Source organism: Cololabis saira, chromosome 17 (assembly GCF_033807715.1).
Source record: "Cololabis saira isolate AMF1-May2022 chromosome 17, fColSai1.1, whole genome shotgun sequence".
Lineage (NCBI taxonomy): Eukaryota > Metazoa > Chordata > Actinopteri > Beloniformes > Belonidae > Cololabis > Cololabis saira.
In genome coordinates this window covers 5,437,742-5,455,623 of record NC_084603.1, presented here as the reverse complement: position 1 = coordinate 5,455,623, position 17,882 = coordinate 5,437,742, and the positions used below count along the sequence as shown (strand labels likewise).

General features: G+C 42.3%; 1 protein-coding gene across 1 annotated transcript in view; it reads left to right on the top strand.

Moving 5' to 3' along the window:
• Positions 1-17,882, top strand: part of eys (eyes shut homolog) — a 235,197-nt gene that overhangs the window by 159,588 nt on the left and 57,727 nt on the right. Inside the window, exon 41 of the mRNA XM_061744588.1 lies at positions 3,735-3,885. Coding sequence (XP_061600572.1) covers positions 3,735-3,885 — 151 coding nt within the window. The remainder of the gene's footprint in view (positions 1-3,734; positions 3,886-17,882) is intronic.

The following is a 17,882-nucleotide window of genomic DNA, read 5'->3' as shown; positions in this document are numbered from 1 at the left end:
GTATCCATAAAAGAAAGGCTTGCTTTAATTATGTTGTTTTTTTTCTTCTCATTTGAAAAAGTGTGAAGTTTTTGAGGTAGTTTAGAACGTACAGTATGTGTGATTTTCTGCCATGACTGAAAAACATGTATGCCAATTAAAGTAGTTTAAATACTCCACGCTTTATTCTAACAATAACAAACATACATGAATACCCACTTCTTGTTTCAAAATCGTATTTCTTTAACTACTTATAAAGGTATTCAAAGAAAAAACTTATTTGCTTATTACTTGAATACTTTTTTCCAAGTTTGGTTCATGTCATGAAGTTCTCTGACTCATGAGCTCCAACTTATCACTTTTTATTGATGGCTCTTACACCCGAAGCAGCCGCCAGCCATCTAAATTCCGCATTGACTCATGCAGAACTAAGTTTCACTGCAGTTCCTTGACTGACCACTCGAGGCTGGCCGCAAAACCAAGTCAATCGCCATTAATTCCCATGTTAAAATGGACAAAACATATGTACAGCCTGGTTCACAAAACCATTTTGGTCTCAATTGTTTGACTTCACATCCATGACAACTCTGAGGGGTGCAAATTCTTTTGCATTTAGATATGGTAGCACTCCTTCTGGCTGCACCATTAGATTCTTGAGTCATATTGAAAGACATACTTTAAGGCAGCCAAAACTTATCCAAAGAGTTAATGTAAATGAAACCTGAAAATGATAATTTCAAGCTGGTGTGAACGTGGGGTCTCCTAACCAGCTGTCTGAGAAAACTCCGACACAATAACAGGCTTTGTTTTGCTTTCTGCAGAAATGGTCATTCCAGACAGGTTTTGAAGAAGTAAGTCAGTGTCACAGCTAAATGTGAATTAGTCACAACATTTTATCTATTGATTTAGAGTTTTAGCTGTCTTTATGCTAATGGCAATGTAAATACATGAACAATATAATTTGCATTTTGTGAAATTCTCATGAAAAGTCCTGTTGCAACCCATTTAAAAGGAAATGGAGGTTGTTGTTTTTTTTATGCTGGAGGGGCTGGGATCACTAGATAATGACTCGCACACTTGTGCAAAAACACACAAAACGAATGAATGTTGCTTTGAATATCACACTAGTTGACCTGGATAACAAATACAGAATCCACACTCATCACCACAAATACAAAAATTCCTCTTTCATGACTAATTTATGTTTTGCTGTTAGACTGGCTTGGTTGAAAGCATGGCTATAAATTACCCATGGCATCAAGATTTATATGGTTGTAACAAAAACAGAAGAAAAAAAATTATTACAGTCAGTGAGGTCCCTTGAGTTGGATAAAGGTTTGACACATAAAAAGAAAAAGCATGTTGGATTTCATGTTTTTTAAAGAGACATGAATGTGTGCACTTTAAATTGTGCTTCCAAGAGGAGTAGATTACTGGGACTACTCTCTAACACAAAAGCAGAGTATTAAAAATTTGCCTCTGGATGAATGGATTATTTGGATGGATGCATACATGGAAACATAGCTGGATGAATCGATGCATGGATGCATACATGGATGCATGGACGCTAGATGGTTGCATGTATGAGTCTTTGGCTACCTATTGACTTTTTTTAAACTTGGGTGCCCTGCCCCTCTACAGAATAAAACATTGCATTATCTGAACAGGATATTCCTGCTGTGGCCTGTTCTAAAACAGCAGTTACTATGGGGGTTGTAAATGCCTCCCTGTTGAGTCTTATGTCAAGAAAGCCCTCCAAGTTTGCTTCGAAAAGGCATTGTCTGAGTGCATTATATTAAACTAGGCAAAGCCTCCCACTGACTAAGAGATTGGGATTTTCTTGATGCCCTTCTTACCCCGGAGAAGAAGTTCAGAGTTTTCATATCAGTAACCATGCAGGCTTGAAGCAACAAGCTCAGTTTCTGTGCCATTTTCTGGTGTCTAAATCCTGCACCCATGTGATTACTATACTTAAGCACAGATGACTTATAAAGTACAAAGACACAGACTGCTTCTAAAACCACACATCTCTGCCCTGTTTCATCCAGCTACATCAGTCCCATTTCCAAGAGTTGTTGGTCCATCACCAGTGTTTTTTGAAAAAAAAAGTTAGCTAGCCCTGGATTATTAATCCCCTGGCACTTTCTCTATTTGGTTGAAATGTGGTTTATGTGTCTTGTTGGAAAATTAAAGGCTTTAGGTCTGCAACCAGGCAATATTCCCACTCAGTCCTTTGCCCTGCGTCCACATCTTCCTTCACAGTGGGACAAGAGTTGCAGGCTTCCTCTCTCTCAGTCACCATCAAAGAGCTGCATTCTAATGCTGCCATCCCTTTGCTCACATCTTTTCAGACAGCAGTGTGAGACTGTTGTGCACTCTCCTTCTACCTCCCTCCTGAAGACCACAGTAGCCCGTGAGGGAGGATTAATGCTGCCACTGCTGTGCGCTGCTCCCCCACTGCACTGTCACACTTGTAAGAGACTCAGAAACTCCGGTGGTGATGTGACATACTGGAGTGGTGAAAGTGACATACTGCAGCTAGTAATGGCATCCTGTCTCACAACTGAGACAATAGAAACCGTTCGTTTCCTTGAGGATGAGGATGTTTTTGTTTTTCCATTCAAAACCACATTTTTGGAGGAAAGTGAAACTTTCAGCAGTGGTTTCAATAGCTGAGGCTGTTTTTGTCCCCTTTTTTTGCCACTCTCTGCTACAAAAGGGACAAAAATAGGAATAATATTCAAGGATTTACCATTGTTTCACTTGTCATTTTACTGTCCTACCAATACCCTTAAAATAGCCTTTATCACTTGAGGCAGAAAACTCAATGCTGTCTTCCATCTCAAAGCTGAAAAAGGTAATGAAAAACCTGTTCTTAATACTGCTTGGTGTAATCCTCCATACTCAAAACAGCTTTATAATCGATGCCTAGACTGAAATATCTTGTCAAGGTCTCTCTGACACTGACCATTGTGTCTGTGTAAAGAGATACTTTGAGAGCCTAAGGAGCCTTTACCTTACTATTCTAACAGGTTCCACTTAAACAGGCTTTTTTAATAATGAAATTAGACGTCCACCGCATGTCTTTTCAACCATTTCTCCCTGCAGGTATTAGTCAAGTGTTCAATGCACATCATTCCCTGTGGACAGTCTCTACTTCAAGCTTTTGACTTCTCAGTTTCCCAGGTCTGAGTCACATACTGTTATATTAGTATGTAAAAAAAAAAAAAAATGTTTTCATATCTGTTTTTATTGAGTTCACACAGTAACTTAAACAATTCTTATTGATCTGTATAAAGAAATGTAAATGTGTTGGCTGTGAAATGGTATTTGTTAACCATCAGGAGCCTTCCCTCTGGTTTTCATGTGCTGCGTATTGATCTCCAGGCCTATGACCTTGAGGTCAACACCCTCGGAGCCCTATTGGCAGAGAGTAATGCAATAAGTGATGCACCTGTGTTTGCTGCCCTGCATGACAATTGAATTGAGATCTGCAGACCATGTGAAATGTCAGCTTTATGTTTGCATAAGTTAAAGGCTTTTTTTTCTGTTTAGCAACATCATGCTGACACCAAAAGGTTTTTTTTCCCAGAAACTCTTTTTTTTGTCTGTTTTCACACAGAGTTTATTAATTTTCCACCATCAGTATATCTAAGTTAAGCATGAAGTCGTGGGATGAATATTGAAGCATGCATAATGTGTTGAGTGTGGAGAATAAGAAACTCTTTACTGACAGTGTTTTCATACTGTTTCAGCCCAGGGACAGAACTTTGGAGATCAATTTCTTCATGTGTTCCTCCAAGATGGAAGCCCCGTTGCTAAACTCGGTTGTGGTGGGAGTCGTGTTTTGAATGCGGCTACAAACCAGAGCATCAACAACAACAGATGGACATCAATCACTGTCCGGTATGTGTCTTTCCTGTTTGTTCACTGAAATGTAGTTGTTAAAGTAATACTATTTTGCTATGTGCTATGTTTGCTATGTGCTTTTATAGTCCATAGTTAGGGCCCGAGCACCTTCAGTGCGAAGGCCCTATTGTATCTGTCGGAATTTTTTTTTTCTTTCTTTCTTTCTTTTTTTTTCTTCTGACGAAAGGAGGGCCTTTTTGCCCCCCTAAACGTGCCCAAAAAGTCACCAAATTTTGCATGCAAGTCAGGCCTGGCGAAAAATTTGATATTTAATGGTTTGCATTAATGGGCGTGGCAAAATGGCTCAACAGCGCCCCCTTGAAAACTTTGTGCCTCAAGCCCCACGATACGATTTGACGTACATGCACGAAAATCGGTACACACCTGTATCATGTCACAACTTAAAGAAAAGTCTCATGGCGCCATGGCCGAAACCGAACAGGAAGTCGGCCATTTTGAATTAATTGTGTCATTTTGGCGCAATTTATGCCATTCCTTCGGCAGTTAATACGGCCTGAACCGTAACGTGCACCCAGGTGTGTTATACATCAAAATGTGCGTCTCCATCTTGCGACTACGCGCATTACTTTTCTCTTTCAAAAGTGTTACCGTGTCGACGCTAGACGCCAAAAAGCGCGCCCCCCTTCATCTGATTGGTCCATATTTGATAGTTCCCCAAAAGTCACCAAATTTTGCACGCAAGCCAGGCCTGGCGATAAATTTGATATTTCATGGTTTGCATTAATGGGCGTGGCAAAATGGCTCAACAGCGCCCCCTAGAATACTTTTCTCTTACATAACTTTTGAATGGTTTGACATAGAGAGTTGTGGGTGGTGTCATCGGACTCTGTATTGATTCCTTGAGCTTCATTGGCCGAATTAGCCCCGCCCCTTGTTCTGATTGGTTTTCCCTATTTTCTGCTATAACTTTTGAATTGTTTGACATACAGAGTCGTGGGTGGTGTCATCAGACTCGGTTTTGAGTTCTTGACCATAATCAGTGAAAATTAGCCCCGCCCCTTCTTCTGATTGCTTGTCCCTTTTTTCTGCCATAACTTTTGGATGGTTTGACATAGAGAGTCGTGGGTGGTGTCATCAGATTCTTTATGGAGTCCCTGACCTTCATTGGCCTGAATTAGCCCCGCCCCTTCTTCTGATTGGTTGTCCCAATTTTCTGCTATAACTTTTGGATGGTTTGACATAGAGAGTCGTGGGTGGTGTCATTTCTGATATGCTTATGGGTACGGTGGCCGTGAGTGCGAGGGCCCGTTCATCGCTGCTTGCAGCTTTAATTATTTCTTGTTATCGGTATAAAACAGGATCAGAACCTGTGTTGTCATGTGGGATGTCAATTAATTAATCTACCAGCAATCAAACCATGAAGAAAATGCATATAACATAGCAGGCATTTATCCATTATTCCGTCCTACAGTATTCAGCGCTCAGCTTTTTGTTTGTGCTTTGTGAGAAATTCTTACAGTTAAATACCAGTGTCTCATTGATAAAATCTTTTGTAATCAGTTTGTCGATCAGCTTTCCACATCAGTGCTTTCTTATCAACTTTATTTCAGACACAGACACGTAATTGTTACAGCTGATAAGTCCAGACCCATTAAAATATGTACAGAGATCTATCCCAATGGTTCCAGAAACAAGAATAGTATCTGTCACTTTGTGTCAGATCATTTCAAACCACACCAGAGATGAGCTCTGTAGAGTTGAGTGGGCTTGCAAAAGGGCCGTTTCAACATTGTCTGTACACAAACCAGCGGACTGGCTTTTATCACCAACTTTAACATACAGAAGAAAGAGAAATTTTGTTTTAACAATCATAATTACACTTTTCAGGATTAAAGTAATATATCATGCTGTCCACCAATGTAAGAAACTTCTAAAAGTTGTTGTAAGCCAGCACTTTAGGGAGACAACTATACCAAATCATCTTCATAAGTACTGTAATATGCTTAATAGTATTCCCCATATCAGGTTTAGGGTTTCTCAGCTTTTTGGACGGACCATCCATATGCAGATTAAACAAAACGGGTAATAATATTCTGCTTTGTCGCACCCTGACATACTCTTAGCCCAATCTGCTGCGCATGGTTTGATGAGAATATCAAAAATATAATATCCTGATCAAATTTTTTTCAAGAAATCACCAACATTATTTTGTCGGTTTTCATGCAGATTTAGCCCTCATGTCCAGCCCATGTTAATTAAACTTTACAACTCTTAGCATTTCAAAACTTAGATACAGGTATTGTGATCTGATGTGGCTGGGTCATACAAGGTCCCAACTTTCTCAGGGCAATCATGTCCATCAGCTGTAAATGTACTGTGATCCAGGCAAGATGATGTACGCTGATGCTTCACTGGTATATGTTTAACTATCTCCAAGCAGCGGCACTTTACTGGAAAGAATCTTGACAAAACGTGAATTAGATGTTGACTAAACAAGAAATTAATATCCGAAAAATCAGCATTCATACTGTATCCCCCTCAACAAATATTCATGTATATATACACTCAATACCACAATAACTTATAAAGAAAAACTCTTTTATACACTCATCCCTATTTTGGTGAGATTCATGAGTATAGACTTTTCAAGCATCATAAAAATACTCTTACTATACGCTACTTTAATTGCAATACACCAGTCCAGCTCAAGCCTAATTGCACTGATCAGCAGATCATATTTCCTACCAGGGGAAGTGCCCACACTATTCCTATGCTTAAATCTCTAGTTGGCTCGCCGCCCTCGGGAACATCAGCACTGATAGATATATGTTGATCTACGTCCCGCTTAGCTTGAAGGGTGTCTTGTATACGATGCATCAGGCTTTGTCTCCAACACTCTGTCCAAGTCTCAAGTCATGCAAGTTACATGGCATGATCACTTTAGCATGTCCAATGCACACAGATGCCCCATCCACGGGCACATAGTCACAGATTGCTGCTTTTACTTCCACTTTGTAGGCCTCATAGAAGCGTTTTATAAAAGTTCCCTTTGGCTAAAACTATTGCTCATATATCTCACTCATTTCATTACACTCACGGGTTTCTTTGAAGGCACTCAAGCTACTTTGAGCAGTATCTATCTTTTGACAGGTTACATCCAGACGGAGCTTTTGTTTAAGTTAAGGAGCCACTGTTTCTGTGTCAATGTTTGGCGAGAATTTCTTAGCAAAAAGACTTTTCAGCTCATATATTTTCACTAGGACTTGTTCCAACAATGCTGCCAATCCTCTTGTCTCTTGGGTTATTTAGACGAGGTTTTGGACAGGCAGTACCATCTCCACAGATGTTTTAGTCTTTGGTCGTTCTTTACTACACAACTCTGTATGGGTGACATATGGAGTCACCCATACAGCTCCTCTTTCAAAGATTGCACCTGCTCCATACATGCCATACTCACTCCCTGGGCCTTGTCATCCCTGCCTTATGCTGTGTCAGGACAGGCAGCTTCACAATCGATACTCCAGACAACTAGCACCCGTTCTCCACATTCCAGGTCGGCTACTCCTCACAACCTTAAAGACGGGAGGCACTCCTGATGATCAGATCAGTGTGCTCAATTTGTGTCATCACACAAAGGTCTTAAATTTGACTTTTGCGGAATTTAAGACAAAGAGGACATTTTTGGAAATGAGTTACTTAATGGAAAGGGTTCAATTGGGATTTCTTGAGTTAACTGAAAAACAAGGTTAGCACTCCCTGCAAAAATCTGCCCGAGAATTATTAAAATTGTGAATATATGGAATATAACCTTAGTGTGCCTTACTGTGGAGAAGGCTCTCTAAAGCAGCCAAGTGGGAACAATATCTAAAATGTAGGAGAAGGAGACGGCTATGCGGGAGAATGTACGTTCCAACTCTGAATGGGAAATCTGTTGTAACCGTGTGAATGAGGGAGGATTATCATGGGAAATGGTAATTCTGCAATGACTGAGTCTGGTTGGAGATCGGATATTTTCCTCTTTATTTATAGTAAATGGTCCACACATATATAGTGGCTATTACCCTCATCAGAGTTCTGCAAAACATTTTGCTGTGAGTTTCTCAATTGCCCACACACATGTACTGTACACACATGTACACATGCAGTATTCCAGGTTGATTCAGTTCTGTGTGAATTCATAATTCATCTCAAAGCATCTTTCACAGAAGGTAAACATGATCAGTGCAGTCAAATTCAATAAAGCTCAACTATAATACAATAATTTCCAATTAATTCAATATTTTTCATCATTCCACTCCAAATTCACATAATACAAGTTCATAAAAAGCAGCCTAGCTAAGGACCCCAAACAAATTAAATAGAATCTTCATTTCTATTAAATCCCCACTCCTGAGCTTACATGAGTGTGTCGGTAGAGAGGAGTATGCATAGAACATCCAGGGATATATTCTGTGAAAAAATTAAGAAAAGCACAAAACGAAAAGCCATAATCATATGAAATCTAGACCAACAGCAACATAATTCCTCGCTTTAGGCCACCCAAACCAGCCGTAACTGTACATTTTATTAAATAGGAGGGTTTTAAACCCATTCTCAAAGTTAGCGAGAAGACTGTGTCAGAGTAGTAGGGGTCAGTAGAAGCACGTGAGGAGTTTCATCTGACAGGACTGTTAATCAGGCTAAAAAAGGCTAATGCGTGGAGCAGAGGGAATTCCACCTGACTGTCATTTGAATCAATTAACTACTTTAAGCACCCCACTCCAAAAAGAGGGGGGTGCTAAAGAGGTTTAGAGGAGAAGGAAAGCCAGGGACAGGTGAACAGCTCCCACAAAACTGTATTCTTGTCTTCTGCATTAAGAGTGGCATGGACTGCCCAGAGGGCATATCTGTGAAACTGCTTAAGAGGGAATACCGGTAGTTTCTACTTTGTACATCAGAAAACCATTGATCATGCTCCTTAAGGTAGTTTTTCTTGTTTTCATGTTGCTCACTAGTTGGAACATGCTCCAATCTTTGATGATTGTAAAAACCCAATGGTTGAAACTTCTTCCAAACTGATAAATACCGTGAAAGTGAAAATTCTGTGCACAATGTTTTGCATTGCACCACATTTTATCCAAATGTGTTCAAAAATAACACGTTAAAAATGACATATTTAAAAAAGAAAAAACTTATTTGGATAAAACAGGCCACTGTTTCAAAATAAATTACATATTTTTATGACATAAAAAGTGCTTATGGCAAAATCCAAATGCTTTCTGTCCATTCAAAATAGACCAGACCATGAAAACGTCTTATTAAACCACTCAGTTTGTCTTGAGTATGCTGCCTCAGTCAAGACGAATGGGAGAAATTAAGCCGTTCAGATTTGGCCCTGTTTTTACATCACACCAGGACTTCATTATAATAACCAATAGCATTCCATGGCAGAACTTCCTGATTTGGACAGCTATGGCCTGGCTACACAGAACCTAACGATTCTGAATATCAGCCACATTGTTGTCTTTGCAAGCAGCAGTTAATTGACATATCATTCCTAAAACTGGATGGCTTTTGAAGTGTGGAGTTGTTGGCTCTACGGACTAACACAAAATGATGCATTCCCTGCCATCAAAAGATGACTAATGAGCCACGTGGACTGACTTCATTTTCAAAGGAAAAATCCCAACTACGGTGGGCAAAAAACAAACTGGTTCACAAAGTTGGGGCAACAAAGCTAGAACGACAACTAAACTCATATTAAAAGACGGATCAGTATTAACTGTTCATGACAAATCCACAGATGCTGAAAATGTAAGTATTTTTTTAAATATTTAATTCAGTGTTGTATACTTTTTTGGTTGCTTAGCAAAAACTCACAGCAGATGTAGCATCTTTGTAAAGTTAATCGTGTTGTTTGGCAGTGTCTGAATTCAGTTCAAACATGTCAGGCTGAATCGTTGTATTTTTGTATCTGTCTGCAAAAGTTTTTAGTAGAAGCAAGTAGGGGTGTGTTGTTCCCACTTCGGCTTTGTCCGTAGAGGCACAGAAATACTTCAGATTAAAAAAAAACAAACGTACTTGTCACAGACACTTCATTCAGGATATTTAAAACAATTCTGCCCCCCTGGAATACTAAATTAAAGCCAATCTATTATATTTACTGTATTATTTATTATATTTTATATACAGCATTTCCAACAAAGAGTTGCAAGTTTGAATGAGATGTATGAGGCTTTGGTTGAGAAAACAAAAAAAGCAACAGGGTAATAATTTCATATTTTACTCACCAAAGCTAACTAAGTTACAAACAAGGAATACACTCCACTTTGGATTATCATTTAAGATCACTTGGCTTGTAAATATTTGGAAAACTTGGCCCCAGTTGTTGAACTTGATCCAAATCAATTTGCACTACTTGCTTGTGTCTTCCAAATAGGTCTGATAAACGATGCCTCCCCGTGCACAGCTGATTCTCTTTCTCCACAGTACACACAGGCTTAAAGCTCGTCACTGTGAGCAAGTGGGAGAAATCAGAGAGTGACTTCTGCAGAGCCTGCTTCTATTTATTCTGGATCCTTCAGCAGTTTCATTCAAATGCAAATTAGCTTATGACATCATCATGTCATGTTTAAGCTCTGGATATATCTACTTTCCTTGGATGATAGTTGGTAACAATACAGCTACCTCAACTTGCAGTGGTCAGCATCTGCGCAAGGCAGGGTAGCGGTCATATTTAAATGTAAGCAACCAAAGTTCCTATAATCAAACACTAAAAACATTTTTCAGAAGAGAAAACATTTGCCTTTTCCTTTCATACAAATGTTCTTACACAGCTTGCTATGCACACATTAATTTCAGCTCTCTTGACAAAAGGAAATACTATCACTTTGTACTGTACTGTGCTTTTTCACTGCTGAAAATGATGGTGGTGCCCTGTCTGGCTGCAGCTGCACAAGCTCATGACAGTTTTAGTCTTTACAACAAAATAACACCACCAAAGGCCACAAATTTAGTCACTAGTCAGTAGAGTAGTTTATGATCGCCAGAAGCTGTTGGAATTATGATCATTTTGCTACTTTAGCTCCATAGATACATCAACCAGTGCCGTAGCCTCGGCGTACTACGCCAACAAGACCCAGCGGACTCACGCTTTACCACAGGCCCAATAAGGAGTAAGAGCAGAGGTGCCACCGTACACGGATGTGCGGATGCCATTGAGGGCTAACAGCGAAGAGGAAGACTATCCCCTGTAGAATGCTGATTAAATCTGTCTACCTCTCCAATGTTCGCTCCCTGGAGGGAAAAATTGACATTCTGCAACTCCACCTGACATCTAACTGTGAGACGAGAGAATGCTGCACCATAATCCTGACAGAGACATGGCTTCATACATTGTTCCCGGGTGACGCTGTTTGCATTGAGGGGCTAGATAGGTTCTGGATCAACCAAAGCCAGGCACTGAGCAGCAAATCATTGGGGTGTGGACTGTGTATCTACATCAGCAGTAAGTGGTGTAACACTTTGAACAAAGCCTACTCCAATGTCAAAGTGGTATTCAGAACAGGATATGAGGTGTGGTGAGACAGAAGAAAAAAATCATTGGATCTTCTCTCCCTTCCATCAAGGACATTGCTTTAAAGCACTGTGTTTCCAGAGCCAGAAACATCCTCCACCACACCTCACATACCCATCACAGACTGTTTACCCCACTGGCCTCTGGGAGGAAGTTCAGGAGCATGCGTTGCAGGACCACCAGGTTCTGCAACAGCTTTTTCCCTCAGACCATCAGACTGTGGAACTTTCATTCAACTACCTCATGCACTTTTGACATTTTACTCTCCATTATATTGGCACTATAACTACCGTCACTTTTGGACTAGCACAACATTATGGTATTGCCTTTTTCCCATCTGTTAAATTTGTACATATTTTCCCAGATTGTTTTTATTTGATTACTTTGATTATTTGATACTTTGATTACTTTTTTAGTTACTTTTAGCTTTTTATTATTAGTCACTTTAATTCCTTATCAGTTTAGCCTGTTTTGTTCATTTATTATTGGTGTCATGAAGCATGCAACACAATTTTGTATTGAATTGCATTAAAGTTTGACTAAATCTAATTGTAAGTACATTTTGTGGCAGAGCCGTCTGGGAGATTTATGAGGCGCATTGCACATATATTTATTGATATGCACAGACTAGTACACATTTAGGTCTGTAATGGAACGTGACTGTTGATATTTATAAGGGGGGGGGGGGGGAAACGACGTATAGCGCGAGGCCCCGTGCGGTCGCACGGTTCACACACCCCTTGCGGCGGCCCTGATTTGTAGTATAGAACATTCAGCAATGCAATGTGGAAAAAGATCCATGTTGAGGATTGTATATTAAGTGTGTGTAAGCAGATGAATTACTGAAATAGTTTTGGTGTCCCCTGAAGACCTTGTTCGTTCGTCCGTTCGTTGGTTCGTTCGTCCAACCAACCATCGATCCAAACAGCCATCCCTTCCTTCTATCCATTAACCTCTGCTTACCCAAGTTCAGGTCATGGGGGAAGCAGCCTATGTAAAGAGGCATAGACCTCCGTCTCCAGGGCCACCTACTAGAGCTCCTCCGGGCGAATACTGAGTAATTCCCAAACCAATCAAGAAATGTAATCCCACCAGTGTGTTCTGGGGCTTTGCCAGAGGCCTTGTCGCACCTCAGTCTCGTCTTTGGTCGTCAATCCTGCAAAGTGCCAGTTTGGACTGCCTTCCATTTTCTCGGCCACCACATCAACTCTGCCGGAGCAATCCCTCTGCCATCCAAGGTGGAGGCTGTCCAGCAGCTCCCACACCCTACCACGGTCAAGGCTCTACAGGAGTTTCTGGGGATGGTGAATTTCTACCACCGCTTTATCCCCCATGCAGCTCATGTGATGCGCCCTCTGTATGAGGCCCTCAAGGCAAAGACCCCCAAGCACATCATCGCCTGGTCAGATGTCATGCTACAGGCTTTTTCAGACACCAAGACGGTCCTTGCAGGCGCAACTATGCTGGCTCACCCTGTGCCTAGGGCTCCCGTGGCCTTGACGACTGATGCCTCTGACTATGCCGTCGGTGCTGTTTTTGAACAGTTGGTTGTGGGGGTCTGGCAGCCTCTTGCATTTTTCAGCTGACAGCTTCGCCCCAGTGAGCAAAAGTACAGAACTTTTGACTGTGAGCTGCTCGGCCTTTATTTAGCAGTCAGGCATTTCCGTTTCCTGCTTGAGGTCCGCCCATTCACTGTTTTTGTGGACCACAAACCGCTGATTTTTGCCATGTCAAAAGTGTCTGACCATGGTCTGCCAGGCAGCAACGCCATTTGGCTTTCATTTCAGAGTTCACAACTGACATCCGGCATGTGGCAGGGAAAGATAACCCTTTGGCTGACTGCCTCTCTCGTGCAGCTGTCGGTGCAGTCCATCTCGGCATCGATTATGCTCGTATGGCTGCAGATAAAGCCTCCGACCCTGACCTTCAGGCATACAGGACGGCAGTTTCCGGCGTCGAGTTTGCGGATGTTCCTTTCGATGATGATGGCACAGCGCTGCTGTGTGACGTGTCTATGGCACAGCCACGCCCCGTGGTTCCACGTGCATGGAGAAAGCAGGTTTTTGATGCCGTTCATAGCCTGTCGCATCCGGGCATGAAACCCTCCCAGCGCCTGTTGGCCTCAAAGTTCGTCTGGCACGGTATAAAGACGGACGTGGCGAGTTGGGTGAAGACCTGTGTGGCATGCCAGCGTGCCAAAGTCCACTATCACGTTAGAGCCCCACTGGAGCGTTTCACTGTCCCTGAAAGACGTTTAAACCATGTCAACCTGGACCTGGTTGGGCCCCTTCCCCCCTCCAGGGGCTACACTCATCTCCTGACAATGGTGGACAGGACAACTCGGTGGCCGGACGCGGCCCCGCTGTCTGCGACAACTACAGCTGATGTAGCTCGAGCCTTCATCAGCACCTGGGTGGCCAGGTTTGGAGTCCCCTCTGACCTTTCCTCTGATCGGGGGGCCCAGGTACTTCTGAGCTATGGACTTCCATTACCCAGCAGTAAGGGGTCTCCGTCCACCGCACTACGGCTTATCACCCGCAAGCCAATGGCCTCTGTGAACGCTTTCACCGATCCATGAAGGCTTCCCTAAGAGCTAGTCTCCGGGATGATGGCTGGGTCGACAGGCTCCCTTGGGTGCTGCTGGGGCTCCGTACCGCACCTAAAGAGGACCTGCTCTCATCTTCTGCTGAACTGGTTTACGGCCAGCCCCTCCGAGTCCCAGGGGATTTCCTTCCCTGTACCACAGTCCCCTGGTCGGCACCGGAGCAGCGGGGTGCTCTGCTGGACAGGACCAGGTCGTTTCTGCCGGTCCCAACCTCATACCATGGTGCTCCTCAGGTGCGGGTCCCTAATAATCTGCGGGCGGCGGAGTATGTGTTTGTCCGTCACTACGCCATTCGGGGCCCTCTGCGACCTCCCTATGATGGGCCGTACCGGGTTCTGGAGCCTGGCGACAAGAACATTTTAATTGACCTGGGTGGTGAGGCAGAATGCATCTCAGTGGACCGCCTTAAGCCTGCTCACCTTGACTTGGACCGCCCCATTGTGGTGGCCCAGCCTCCTCGCCGTGGTCAGCCCCCTGGTAGGCCATTGTCAAACCAGACTCCTGCTGACGTCCCTTCCTGCCCTCTGGTGCCTGCTGGAGAGCCGCGGAATCGTTTTGGACGGGTCATAAGTGCCCCAAGTCGTTATTTAAGGCCAGTGCTTGTGAACTCTGGGGGGATGTGTGTAGTGGCCACTCACGAGCAGGACACTGTTTAGTTTCAGTAGGTTAGAATTCACAAGAATCTAGCCGTTATTTATGATGACGATGTGTTCTGTTACCGTTGGTAACGGTCTGTTAGAAACGAGAGACTGGAATAAACACAAGTTTTTTCTTCGTCCACAAAAAGCGTTTCTCTGCTCTTTTGTTCCCAAACTCCTATATATATATATATATATATATATATATATATATATATATATCAAAGCGTCTAGAGACAACTCTGTTGTATTAGACGCTATATAAATAAAATTGAATTGAATTGAATTGAATATATATATATATATATATATATATATATATATACATATATATATATATATATTCCTTGTCAATGTTCATGAACTGTTAGGCAGGGACAAAAAAAAGATCACGGATACAAGCAAACTTATTTTATCAGGAATTAATATATTTCATCCAGCAAAATGACATTTTTGCTGATTTGACTGCCGTTTTACCTGAACTGATCACGTGAAACATGTATCTGATGGGTGAGGAGCTGGATGGTCCCAACCATTTTATTTGCTACATTGATCCAACGAAAAATAATTAAAAACCGTGCTTATTAATCACAAAACACAGGTTAATCATCATGACCAAATCCGCTCCGACCCGGTGTGTAGTGATCAGCGCAGACAGACTGCAGCTTCGCCTAAAATATGGTTCCGCGTTAAATCGACGGCGTAGCTGTCGGTTCTGCATTGGTGTGATGCGGAACCATAAATCAGCCTAGGCGGATTTATGGTTCACCAGGAGCAAGGGCTCTGGCGGTTGATGTTGATCCGCGGACCAAACTTGTTAAAGGAGCATCAAACTCACTCTCATCTATGCGGAAATAACGCTAAAATATAAAGAAGGCGTCCCAAAGTGTGATCTATGGTGAAATAGGAAACTGAAGATGTGTACGCTATATGTGTAGGCTGTTCCCACTGTTCCCTCCACTTCTGCAGCGCAGCTTTAGCCCCGCCCACTGCAGGCGTCGACAGTACCTACTGCTTTCAGTGTGAACGCACCAAGCAGCGAGATGCTGGCGTCAGGAGATTTTTGACGCTTTCAGTGTGAACGCAGGTGTCTGTGGTATGTCCAACTATGAGGAGGCCTCGGGGAAGACCCCAAACATGCTGGAGAGATTATAGTGCTCAGCTGGCCAGGGAAAACCTCAGTAGTCCCTTGGAAGAGGTGGCCAGAGACACAGAGGCCTGGGCCTCTCTGTTTAGAGTACTGGCTCCTTAACCTGATCTTAAATAAGTGGAAGTTGATGGATGGACAGAAGAGCTTGCATTTTTTGTGGTTTTAGAATTTGACAAAAGTCAGTCTGTGTAGAAACTCCAGTCAGAAAATCAGTTGCAGTAGAAACTGTCATTTTCTCCAAAGAAGCAAATATAAATAATGAATAAAACAGTTTGTAAAAGATAAGATGACTGATTTATAGAAGGCAGCAAAACATTTCCTAAATACAGAAAATGTACATATTTACACACAAACATACATATGTACATACTTTTAACATAGATGGGTTTTATGGTATTCCAATTCGGGCAAAACTTGGCAAGACAAAAAAGGCCACTACTCAAGTGCCCTGTGCTGTCATATCAATTCAGAGACAGGAGCGTGTAGGAGGGAAGCTGTGTCATCATTCATTTGGGGAGGACATGTTTCTGTTGGCTCACTTTTTGATATTAGGAAAATTTCCTTCTGGGACATTTGGGGCAATACAGCTACGATTACATTTCCAGAGTGGCAACCTCCAAATGGTCCCCTGTTCATTTGTGAGACTGCATCCATTATTAGTTGAACCCTGTTCATATGCATTCAAAGATCAATAAAGATGTTACACAGTGTTCTACTGCATTATATATTATCCCTTGTCACATGCAAGTCCCTGGCAGATATTACTAAACTAAGTTTGTTTTTTCTCTCAAATCAAATAAATCAAAGTAGCTTCTCAATGTTTTTTAATATTGTGAGAAATTCATTTTTACCGCTGAGTATTTTGTGTCTACCTCATGAGTTTTAATTGCCATGTGGATGCTTTCATAGACTGTTAAGTTATTTGCATTTATTTGGTTCTTTAGCATATGTTTTCATCCAAAACAGCTTAAAAAATGAGAAGCAGCATTCAAAGTTCAGTACAGTAGGAATACCTAGCATATGCGTGTAAAGTATAGTTGAAATAGACGAAGAATTGGACTGAAGAATGGGGGGGGGATCTACTGGTCAATGGGAATAGAGATGGAAAATATCCACCAGGCTATAATCTCATATGTATGTCAGTTTATAAAACATACTCCCATTTAAAAAAATAAATAAATCATTCATTCATTCATTCACGAAGTGTAAAGACTGGTCATTTTCAACTTTTGTTGGGGAACTGGATGCGTTGGGGAACTGGTTTCGTTTGCATCAGCATATTGGATGGGATGAACTCTTGGTCAGTCTTGAGGAGGTTTAGCTGAAGGTAGCATTCTTTCATTCATTTGGACAAGTCAGAGAGACAAGCTGTGATTCGTGCTGAAACCACAGGGTTATCTGGCAACAATGATAGATACTATTGGATAATATTTGTGAAATGAAGATACAAGAACCAACATGAGTGGATGACTGGGTCAAAGAGGTGGTCCCATCACTGAGTCTTAGGGCGCTTCAGTGGATTGACAAATGTTTGTGCTTGCTGTAAAACGTTGACAGAATGCCCAATCAGGTGGGGCGCAATTCTCATTGGGGACGCTGTGGGCGCTGAGTGCGTGTTAAGTTCCCCCATGACTTCAGCACCCACACCCTGGGTGGGGTTGGCGAAAAGGGCCTTTCTGTTTGGAGTTTGCATGTTCTCCCCATGTTCCCTTGGGTAGCTAATGTGAGCTACCCTCACAAAAACATGCAGCAATCCTGGGCTATACATGCCCCTTCTGGCCAACCGGGGCGCCAGATGGGGTGGGGAGGATCTGGCCGGAATAACGTGATCCTTCCATGCGCTACGTCCGGCCAGAGAAGCCCCTCTGGTGAAAAGAAGGGGCCTGCTCACTCCTAAAGTAAGGAAGAGACTTGAGCTCAGTGTAGGGCACTCCCAGGGTTCGTAGAGGAAGAGCATTGCAGTTTGACTTAGGTAGGAACACTAGGTGATAAAAGGGGGAAAAATTGGGATAAAAATATATATTTTTTTAAAAGAATGCCCCATTAGGTACAATTCAAATCAAGACTATGGTCTGCCAGTTGCCC